Here is an 11,214-nt window from a genome sequence, read left to right as displayed (position 1 = left end):
ATCATCGACTAGGCTTAAGCATTACTTACTAATAGCATGAGCAAAAAAAACTGCAATCAACATGGCTATCATTGTTTTCATTGGAGGGTTGTTGGATACTTTCAAATTACTCTGGTTGGTTTCTCCAAAAGGCTTGCCCTAGCTTTGCTGCAGACTCTGGGTTCAATAAAGGTTTTTCATAGCATATTATATTTATTGCATTACTCTGTCTGCCTTTCATTCTCATTTTAATTTCCTTATTGCTTTTATCTGTATCACTTGTTTGTGTCTGTGACTCTGATGACTTAAAAATAAATTCACTGCTAGGCCAACTTTCTATCACTAGATATAGATAAAGGCCTGTATTTTCTGCAAAGAATGAATTCAGCCAAGGTCTAATTACCTTTAATGTGTCATGACTTGGAGATCATAAACCCTTTTCTAACCAGGGAAATCCTTAATTTCTTCCTGAATCATCATTAATCATTTGTCAGATTTCTTAAGTGAATAATGAACCGCACATTTATCAAGCTGTTCTATAACGCTGAACAAGTCAGCAGGGAAATAAGCTAAGTGGACAATCCAGACTATATCTTGTGTGCACTTGTCTGGCTGCTGGGACGACAGTTTACTCTGAGCTGTACCTCCCCCTGTTCCCAGGTCTCCTCTATCCAGCTCCACAGCGTGAACATTTCCAAATCCATGCTCTTCTCAGAAGAACCCAACCCGCCACAAACGCAAACAAACACATCACGCCAAAAGAACACTAATTTTATTAACAAGAAACACAAGTGGTCGGTAGACTAAACCATGGGACATCAGGGTGATCCCTTATTTCCAAATAGCGAGAGCCTGAAGGGGAAAACAAACAGACCAAGCCCTTGCGGCTGGATCTCAGCTCCGCCCGTCGTCCAGACTTTAGACCCTTTTATGGAGGGTTCCCGGGAAGCTCTGGGCCTATCCAGCCCCTCCAGTGACCTGTTTACATCCACGGAGGAACAGATCAAATGGTAGCAGAAGCTTTCTGTAGGCCTTGGTTAGAACCTGAGATGATGTCCCTCATCTCCATAGACTGTTCTAACGTGAAATCCATCACCCTCTCAACCGCCTCCTTCTCCTGCCCTGGTTCTGATTCCTCCAGAGAAGGGTTGGAGTCCTAAGTGTTAAGTGTCTATAAGTTAAGGGTACATTCTGGGTGTTCCTGAGCTGCACCTGAGGAGCAGTCCCCACTGCTCCTTGGCACTCTCTCGGGTGTGTGTGTGTGTGTGTGTGCGCGTGTGTGTGTGTGTGTGTGGGGGGGGGGTCTCCGGTGTCAGATCTCTAAAAATATAAAAAGCAATTTATATAGACATTTTGAAAGCTTTTCATGGGCCAAAAATACAATCCATTTAGAAAAAGCAATGGGCCCACCCTACTTGCGTCTGGAAGGAATTTAGGTATGGCTCACAAGTGTTTAAATACAGCTGGCCCACAGTTTGTTCACAACTCATAAGTGGTTATAACTTCTGACCAAAAACAATACGATATATCAGTGTTGAATTGTCTTTCGACCCCACGACACTACAAGTGTCTGAGATGGATGATTGATGGTCAGTTTAAAGGCATTTTGATTTCATTGTAGTACATCATGTATTTGAATGCATTTTGGTTGGACAGCAGCGAGCTCCGCCTCCCCATGACCAGGGGAGGGTTGAGATGCCGTGGTGGGGCGGTCTGGTGGTTCTGATGTGAGCGCGGTTCTACCCGCTCTTGGTCAGACAGAGGTTCTCACAGTCCTCCTGCGTCTTGAAGCGATTGCTGTTCCCGCCGCAGCCGCCGTACCAGAAGCGAGTACACTCGCTCTGCTCCGAGTCAAAGGACCAACTCATTGTGTAGTTCTGACATGGACCCACTTCCTGGCCCAGGAAACAGTCATCTGGAGTGCAGAGCAAGGGAGAGAGAGCGACAGACATAGAAAGACAGAGAGACAGAAACAGACAGACAGACAGACAGACAGACAGACGGACAGACGGACAGACAGACAGACAGACAGACGGACAGACGGACAGACGGACAGACAGACAGACAGACAGACAGACAGACGGACAGACGGACAGACGGACGGACAGACAGACAGACAGACAGACAGACAGACAGACAGACAGACAGACAGACAGACAGACAGACAGTGTGTAGGGAGTGAGAGGAGCAGAGAGGGGAGGTTTACAATTTAGAATAACAAGAGTTAAAGAACGTAAACAGGACAACAATCAGGAACACACAAAAACAAAATATATTACTGTGTCTAAGATCACGTTTGGTGATTGTGGTATAGTGCAATACCCATTCTGCCCAGGTAGTGGCTGCCACCAGAGTTGTTCATATAATACGCATGTACCAGATTGGAGGAAGAACGATACACAGAAGTGGATTAAAAGCATGCTATGAATCTTCCCCGTCTCTCACTGCTTTATACTTAATACTATCCACTTACATACACAACAGTGATGAATAAGGGCAAGGTGTGTTCAGGTTGGTCTAAGGTTGTGTTGTGTGTTGTAGATGAGAGTCTTACCCTTTTTTGGAGTCTTGCTTTGACTCGTTCCCAGTAGGGAGGAATCAACTGTCAAACACAACAGAGAAAACAGAAGCTTACAAACAGCAAAAAATCATTAGTGACCCTTCATCACTATTAAATAAACACTTTAAAATACTGTTTATGTTTCGGTAAAACCGAGCGATAACATAGATAGCGGTCAACTCTTACGAGATTTAGATTCCGGGTTCCTGAAATGCAGCAACAGGAAGCCAAAGCAAATTGTTAAACAGTCAAAATAAATATTTATCAAGGTTAGGGTGAGGTAACGGAAAATACAGTTCATTAATATTATAAATATCATTCTTGGAGTTTGGCCCCTGAGATAAAAGTAATTTTGTAGAGTCAGAGATCAGCAAACGTTGGCTCATATCAAATCTACATTTCACTGGATCTAATGGGTTGACTTAAAAAAACCTGAACCTTTCAACAATGTATGATATGCAAGATAAACAGCATGGAACAACATCTGCTTGAATTAACACTGACGGCTACAGAAGAAAGCCATGTGCAAGGAAAAGCATTGCAGGGACACACTCTCTCTCTCTCTAACGAGGGGTTCGGGGGCGAGACTTACTATCAGTGACACATGTCTGGAAACATTCATGTTCCGTGTTAAAGCGGTTAGCATTGCCGCCACAGCCACCATACCAGAATGGCGAGCATGCACCCACGGCTCTGTCATAGAACCAGCGTTGGACAGATTCAGGACACTGGGTACCAGAGTCTGAATCGAGCTGACACAGGGCTGAAAGCAGAACAATAAGCGTTGACCAACCGAGAAGAGACATTGAGCAAGAAGATTGACAGACTCAAGCTGTGGTTCAGGAGCAGGTCAGGGACCTTCTTGTTTGAGTTACGGTGCGTAATGATGGTGTTTTAGTTTAGGGTTGGCTAGTTAGAATATAAGTGTTCTGGTCAAAGGTTAGCTAAACTCTGGAAGTATTAGAATATTTTGCACTATCTCCCTTCAACCTTCCCATTCCCAATCCACTAGAAGCTCAATAGTTGGTTAGCTAACAAGCTTAGCCAAACTCAAACTTGCTCCAATCTGTTGTACGCTTAGGAATTTGACAGTGTCCAGACCCAATGCTCTCTACTACGTTTGGAATGTCGTAGCGTTGATCTTGGACTTATGTTGACAAGATCAACATAAAACATCTCTTGATGGTAGCATTCCTATTGGCTTCATCATTCGGCCTGCTCACAGCTACACAGCTCGGCACAGCTGCTCCCGAATCAAGTGCTGGTTTACCTTTCATGCAAAGTAGCAAAGCAAAGTAGCAAAGGAGGCATGCGTTCAGCCATGCATTAATCTTGTAGTTTGATTAATGTCCTCTGTGAAATCTTCTTAGAGGACATTCATAGACAGACACCATGGAAACGCTTCTGCTGTTCTATTCTTATACATTCCCACTTGCCAGTGGGAAGAAAACTTTCTTTTTTTAAACTACTTGTTGAAATTGCAGCTCCATATCTTCTGGATGGTCTTGATCAAAGATGAAGTTTTAGATTTAGAAATGCAATACAGTGCATGCTGATTGTCAATGATATTGAGTTAGTCAATGAACAAGACCAATATGTTATGGATGAATTGTAGAATGATTATAATAAGAATCACAAAACAGTTGCGACCCTTGTGGAGCAAGTGTGTCAAATCAATCGGAGGTGAACAAATCCATCTTAAGAAAGTAACAAAATCCATAATAAATCGAACTGGCTGACAGGGTGACTTTAGAAATGACATAGCTAGCTAGCTTACCGTTAGGCTCGGGTCTGGCAGACAGGACCCCTCCCCCTACGCTGGAAACTGACCCCACAAGGTCCTGCGGGCCCAGCAGTGTTTCAGTCCTTGTTCCGGTCAGCATCTCAAACTGCTCCTGCTCATTGAAATCCACTTGCCCCTGGCTACACACACACACACACACACACACACACACACACACACACACACACACACACACACACACACACACACACACACACACACACACACACGCACGCACACACACACACAAACGCACACACAGTTAAATTACAATCACATTACTATTATATGTCACTACAACTGAATTACAATATAGAAATAGGCTGTGACTCAGTTGTTGATGTCTGTGATTAAGCTGTTATTAATGTCTGTGATTAAGTCCAGTTTCAAATCGTATTCCTGTCTACATTAAACCTGCCAGCCTGTTGTTGAATAGAGAATTGAGCAGCCAGCGTCTGACTTGATTTACAACATTTAACATTTGATCGTTCGGCTGCTATTGTCACAAAGCTAACTACATATTTGTTATTTATTGCAAACTACAGTAGCATGCGTACCCGTTTTTCACCCCTTCCTGTTGGTTGTTGATCAGCTGACATGTCTTCTTCAGAGCGACAGGTGGATAAGTGTTCAGCCCCGCTGCAGAAAACACACATACAGCCATGACCTTTTGAACTGCACTGCAGTCGACTTTAGGCTTTACTGTACTCTCGTCATCCCAATATGCTTGAATCATTCAGTCCAATACAATATAACTCATATTAATTACAATTAATGTTCTTAATATTGCCTCATTCGTCCTCCAACATAATATAACGTGATATATTCGACTACATACAAGTATATCTAATCTAGATGATTTACCGTTGAGTACGGAGAGGTAGCTCCTGATGAAGCGCTGGGCGTAGCCCTGCTCCTCGGCCCTCAGCTGGCCCAGGCAGATGAGGTGCTGCTCCAGAGGGGTGCTGGCCAGCTCTGACACCTGGGCCCGGTTGTAGTGCTCCCCCAGGGCCACCACGAACACGGCTACCCCCTTGCACTTGGCCTCCTTAGCCACCTGGCGAAGCTTGGCCTGGTCCCAGCTGGGGGTCTCGGCCCCCACCACCACCATCATCACCTTGTTCTTCCTGGGGCTGTTGGCGTTCAGCAGCACCTCCTTCAGGGTGAACTCCAGGGTGTGGCCCAGGGCCGAGGGGCCCCCCTGCTGCACCATCTTCTCCAGCACGTGGCTCTTCATCTGGCTCTTACCCTGGAAGGTCTGCAGACCAAACTCTAACTTGGCGGCCTGCTGACCCGGAACAGGAGCCTGGGAGTGGAGTGAGCCGCTCTGCTGGACCAGGGCCACCCGGGCCTGGCTGTCGGCCCGGCGGGGCTGACGGCTGACGGCCACCTGCTCCATCACGGAGCCAAGCAGCTCCTGGACACCCGAGTAATGGTCACCCTGGACCTGCCTGGAGCCATCCACAACTAGGGCCAGGTCCACATCCAGGACCTGGGGCACGGGGATCTCCTGAATACTGACACAGTCGGACACAGGCCTGCAGGGGTCTGAGGAGGGGGCGGGATTTGTTGTTTTACTTGATTATGATTTATTTTCATATTCCCTTTTGATCTGTAAACATACTCGTGTGACTTGTATGATCTGTAATCCTTTCAGAAAAATTCTCAGTTGATTCAACGAAAGTGCAAAAATAGTGCGTTCTAAAGGTTAGAAGACCATACTGTACGACACTAGTCGGGGTAGCCCCGCCCATTCTGCCGGCGATTTGAGTTCGCCCGGCAGAAGGGTTTGGAGAAGAGCAATACATTTCTTTCTAATTTCGATATGTTTTTGTGGGAGCCAGACACCATGCTGGCTTTTCCCGCTGGCGCACTATTGGCTGGTTTAACACAAAGACCACAGGGAAGCGACAGCAAGCAGCCAATTGTGTCATTTGAACTAGGCCCATCGATCACGCCTCTTGTACTGAAGAAAATGAAAGCAGCTTCCCCAGACCAACGTGCAATCTACGATTGAGCTTGGTCTGGCAATAGCCAGGCTAGTACCAAACCTCATCACTCAACTTCTGACTCCTATTGCATCAGAGCTCATAACATTTAATTTCACTGCTTGTTGTACCAGAATGATCTTGAACGTGAAAGATAAACGTTCACATTTTTGTCTTGCCCTAGTTCTGACCTCTGCTGCTTACTTACCGTAGCAGATGACGCAGCTCTTAATCATCCGCAGATCGTTGGCAAGGTTCAGTGAGCGGCCAAGCAACAGGAAGATAGAGTTGCCCGTGTCGTCAGCCTGTAATGAAACACAGGGGTCATGACTCCAGTTCTAAAATCCATTTTTATTTGTAAATTCAAAAACTTTTACATTTACAGAGTTTACATTCAAAGGCGGGATGAAGATAGTCTAGTGCAGCTTTTCCCAACTGGGGTCTGACATGCACTGCAGGCTTGCACGATAAGCCACTTACCCTGTCCTAGGAGAGGGAGTTTTACCTGGAGGGCCTGCTGGATTTTGGTGCTCTGCCGGAGCGCCACTACTGCCGGCATGATGTTGAGGGCGCGGTACTCCATCATGGCAGTAACGATGTCTTCACTGTCCTGCGCCGGCCCGTTGCTGAAGAACACCGCCACCTTCCTCACCCTCACGCCCTGCCGCACGCGCTTGAACATGTTGTTGCCCACGTAGCGCATGGCGGCGCCAAGATGCCGTCGGTTGGCCGTGCGCTCCAGGGCGATGTTCTTCACCGCCTCGATCAGCTGCCTCTTGCGGTGGTAGTCGTTGAAGCGGATGAGTTGTTTGGTGTGGGCGCTGTAGCCCACCACGGCCACGCGCGCCCCCGTGGGGCAGTTGCTCTCAGAGATGGAGACGTCCTCCAGCAACGCCAGCAGGGACGAGCGCATCCTCTCGAAGGCGTCCGGCGTGACGTCCTGTGACATGTCCAGGCCGAACACCAGCTCTGTGGGGTAGGCCGGGCATGCAAAGCCTGAGGGGAGTAGAGATGGAGAATGAGGAGCAGAACCAAGAACCTCATGGATAGTCATGTTTACCCAAACCCCATCCTGTGGTTATCTTTCATTTCCACTGCTAATTGTATGTGTCTTTATATATATACTGTATGTTATTATATATACTTATTCAAATGTTTCTCTGAGTTCTCTGCATATTTTTCTAATCTATTTCACGTTCTACAATTTGACACCTTAATCCCCTCTCTGGGACCAATACAATTAATCCCAGAACATCTCAACCAAGAGAGAGCCTGTCACTTCTCCAGAGAACTGACAGGCTGACACATTTACCTCAGAAGAGGTTTGGATCGAGTCGTATCAGTGAGGCAGGATCACTCACATCTGTTAAGGTCTCACAACACCTTGGGCCGATCTAGAGGTCAGATCCCTAACCTTCTCCTGCTACTATCTGGGAGCAGCTATGATGGAGCAGCTCCCTTGGAAAAAGGCCTTCTCATAGATAAAATCTTCACAAACAGACGACTGGGACTCTTACCTTGGGAGCAGGCTGTAGGGAAACAAAATAAAGAGTATAGATAAGAATGAAGGATTGTCGCAACAAGCCAGACATACAACTTGTTGACCTCTGAACTTTGATTCCTATCCTCTTCTCTGTATATGGTATGCTTTGATGGTTCTCAGTACCTGAAACTCGCTTTTAGATTAAAGTCTAATAGACTGCGAAGAAGCACTGAAGAAACAATCAAGGCTAATGATTTACAGTTAATTGGCATTGAACTTTTATCAAATTTGTATTTTAAATGAACACAAGTAGGTCAACACTTGCAATGTGAAGGGTGAGGCCATGATATTAGCACACATAAGCAATCTTTCTACTCCTTATATACACATATGAGCAAGCTTGTTCATATGTGGATGCCTCTGATACACATGCTTGTGATGCTTACCGCAGTTGTCTCGGATGTAGGTTATCAGCTGACACTCCTAGGAGATCAGAGAAGACCGTGATGTAGGTAGACAGGCAGCAGCGATCAATCACACCAGCTGAATCAGCTCATTTTGTAAAAAACTGTGGAATTGAAGTTTGTACTTACAGACATGTTCCTGAACCCTGGAGGACCTCTGGTGCCCTGAGAATAGAGGAGAGGAGAGAAGTGGGTTATTTATCATCCTTAACGAAGTACTCTACACATCGGTGGATTTCAAACTGTGGGCCGAAGCACCAAGTGTGTCCAAGCATTAAAAGGTTTTTGAAACCCAGTTCAACATAGCACTTTCCATTTATTTGTTCATCCATCTACTTGGAGTACCTCAAGTGTACAACGCAATTCCATCCTTCCATCCTCCCTCCTCATTCATCTCTCCCTCCCTCCTTGCCTTCCCGCCATCTCTCCATCCTTCCCTTCCTCCACTCCCTCTCTCCATGCCTCCCTTCTTGCCTTCCCGCCATCTGTCTACCCACCCTCCCTCCTCTCCATCCTTCCCTCACTCCCTCCCTCCCTCACCGTGTGTCCAGGATGCCCTGGTCCTCCTGTCTCGCCCGATTCTCCAGGATATCCCGCGACTCCCTGCAGCATCGCCAAGCATCGTCACGGCAAACGACACCAAAAAAATTGTAAGTCACAGAGACCATCAAAAAAACACAAAACATAAACAAAGGAAACGACAGGGATAAGATCGCAAACAGAGACACATTGTATATATGAGACACCTTGGCCTCACATATACACACTTTGTATTGAATCACTAACACATACACAAACACACACACACACACAAATATATGAATACACAGTACACTCTCTGTTTCGCTCTCATTTACTAACAAAAACACACACTCTCTATCTCCAACTAACACATGACGTCACATACCCCCCTGCCGAGGATTCCTTTGGGCCCAGGGTCTCCATGGGGTCCTTCTAGTCCGCTGTCCCCCTGGACAGGAAGTACAAACACACCGTCACGCACTAGACCTCTTAACAGGAAGTACAAACACACCGTCACGCACTAGACCTCTGAACATGAAGTACAAAAACACCGCCACACACTAGGGTTTCGGTCGAATAGTCCGAAAGGTTGCAGTCCTCTGTCTTTCCCTAAACTCCTTTCCTTGATCTCTGTGGAAATTGTCACAAGGTCAAGGGAACGATTTTAAGGAGAATTTAAGGACTAAAAGACAACGCGGTGCTGAGAGTGTTTGCTCACACTCCTATCCCCTCATATTTATTGACATGAATCCCAATAAGTTTGGCAAAAATGGTGTGTCACTTTAAATGTTCCTGCGCCAATGCATTTTGGGATGGCATTATCTCCTTTCCTATTGTAATGGATCTGGTGACCCTTCCAACTGAAAGAGAAGGGTCTTACCGGAACACCAGGATATCCGGGAAAACCAGGATCTCCCTATCAAAAAACAGGACAAAATGTTTTGGAATCCATTTGGAATCAATATGTAAATGTGTATTTGTGTGTGTGTGTGTGTGTGTGTGTGTGTGTGTGTGTGTGTGTGTGTGTGGGTGTGGGTGTGGGTGTGGGTGTGTGTGTGTGTGTGTGTGTTGTGGCAACCCGGGCCCGACACGGCGGCCCTTGAAGCCCAGAGGGCAGGTAGTACAAGCAGTCTACCACCCTTTTCCCCCAGAGGGCGCCAAGGGCCCGCATTGGCACGGTCCCACTCAACGCCAACGGGAGACACCTGTGTACCAGGCCAATCAGACCCAGGTGAGGGCTATATAAGAGAAACTGAGAGGTGGTCTAAGGGCAGGAGGTATGTGACCCATGTAGGAGCCGAGAGAGGACCCAGATTCCCTACCCGGATGGACCTTTGCCCCAGGACCCGGTCTAGAGAAGACCACAGGACTACACAGAAGGACCTCCTCATCTGGATACCGGGACAGCGCGTGAGATACGACCACAGCGTCCCCAGTGGCTCACGGAGCCCAGACTAGTTATAGTTTGCATTGACGGGTGATTCCCCTTTTTTCTTTTTTAATAAACGTGCCTTGTTGGCAGTTTGAGCATCAGAGACTCTTGTTCATTGATCGGAGGCGGGGCTGATAGAACCGGGTTACCACAGTGTGTGTGTGTGTGTGTGTGTGTGTGTGTGTGTGTGTGTGTGTGTGTGTGTGTTGGGGGGGTACTTACCTTAGTTCCGGTCGGTCCAGTAATTCCATACCCATCTCTGCCATCTTGCCCCTGGAAACACACACACGCACGCACAATTAAAACGTAGAATTAAATGCACATCAGGGCAAGCAAAGGCAAACACATTCACAAAATATATCCGTACATCTCCCTCCCACACACACAAACACATACATGCAAACACACACAGACGCACGCACGCACGCACGCACACACAGCCGCTCCAGCATCTTACTGGCATTCCTCTGGACCCCAGTGGGCCTGTCACTCCTTGTGGCCCCGAGTCGCCTTGTTGTCCCTGGCAACATAACAACACAGCACAACGTCACCACATTACATCTAATCATCACAACATGATGTCACTTGACCACATACTGTAGTAGCCAATCTTATCTCTTACGTAATATAGCATATCATTCTTACAATTATTTGAAATGGTGAACCAGGAGAGCACATAGCATAGCACAGGATGTGATGTCACGCACCTTCTGTCCATTTGCTCCACGTCGTCCAGCTAAACCGCCTGGTCCATCAGCCCCTGGCCTGCCCTGGAAATGAGCAAAACACACAGAATCAAACACACAGCCCATCAGAATCAAACACACAGCCCATCAGAATCAAACACACAGCCCATCAGAATCAAACACACAGCTCATCAGAATCAAACACACGCCCCACCAGAATCAAACACAAACCCCATCAGAATCAAACACACTAAAAGTATTCAGTAAGGTGTTACTGGTCATATCTGGTTCCGTTCAGACGGGTTCAAACTGGTTCC

At 46.8% G+C, this 11,214-nt stretch overlaps 1 protein-coding gene across 3 annotated transcripts in view; it reads right to left on the bottom strand.

Moving 5' to 3' along the window:
- Window positions 1-734: 734 nt before the first annotated feature.
- LOC115553252 (collagen alpha-6(VI) chain) overlaps window positions 735-11,214 on the bottom strand; it is a 39,498-nt gene continuing 29,018 nt past the window's right edge. For 2 of the 3 annotated variants that reach the window (XM_030369359.1, XM_030369361.1), the window contains 17 exons: window positions 10,919-10,981; window positions 10,669-10,731; window positions 10,434-10,484; window positions 9,660-9,695; window positions 9,165-9,227; window positions 8,798-8,860; window positions 8,387-8,422; window positions 8,240-8,276; window positions 7,828-7,839; window positions 6,816-7,306; window positions 6,519-6,615; window positions 5,187-5,870; window positions 4,880-4,961; window positions 4,317-4,462; window positions 3,132-3,302; window positions 2,534-2,581; window positions 735-1,894 (listed from right to left, as the gene is read on the bottom strand). In XM_030369359.1, coding sequence (XP_030225219.1) covers window positions 1,719-1,894; window positions 2,534-2,581; window positions 3,132-3,302; window positions 4,317-4,462; window positions 4,880-4,961; window positions 5,187-5,870; window positions 6,519-6,615; window positions 6,816-7,306; window positions 7,828-7,839; window positions 8,240-8,276; window positions 8,387-8,422; window positions 8,798-8,860; window positions 9,165-9,227; window positions 9,660-9,695; window positions 10,434-10,484; window positions 10,669-10,731; window positions 10,919-10,981 — 2,319 coding nt within the window. In that variant the 3' untranslated portion in view covers window positions 735-1,718. The remainder of the gene's footprint in view (window positions 1,895-2,533; window positions 2,582-3,131; window positions 3,303-4,316; window positions 4,463-4,879; window positions 4,962-5,186; window positions 5,871-6,518; window positions 6,616-6,815; window positions 7,307-7,827; window positions 7,840-8,239; window positions 8,277-8,386; window positions 8,423-8,797; window positions 8,861-9,164; window positions 9,228-9,659; window positions 9,696-10,433; window positions 10,485-10,668; window positions 10,732-10,918; window positions 10,982-11,214) is intronic. The other variant, XM_030369360.1, reaches the window with a different exon arrangement.

This window comes from Gadus morhua, chromosome 11, assembly GCF_902167405.1.
Source record: "Gadus morhua chromosome 11, gadMor3.0, whole genome shotgun sequence".
In the NCBI taxonomy this organism is placed as follows: domain Eukaryota; kingdom Metazoa; phylum Chordata; class Actinopteri; order Gadiformes; family Gadidae; genus Gadus; species Gadus morhua.
The sequence above is the reverse complement of the archived record's forward strand: the minus strand, read 5'-3'. Positions and strand labels throughout refer to the sequence as shown.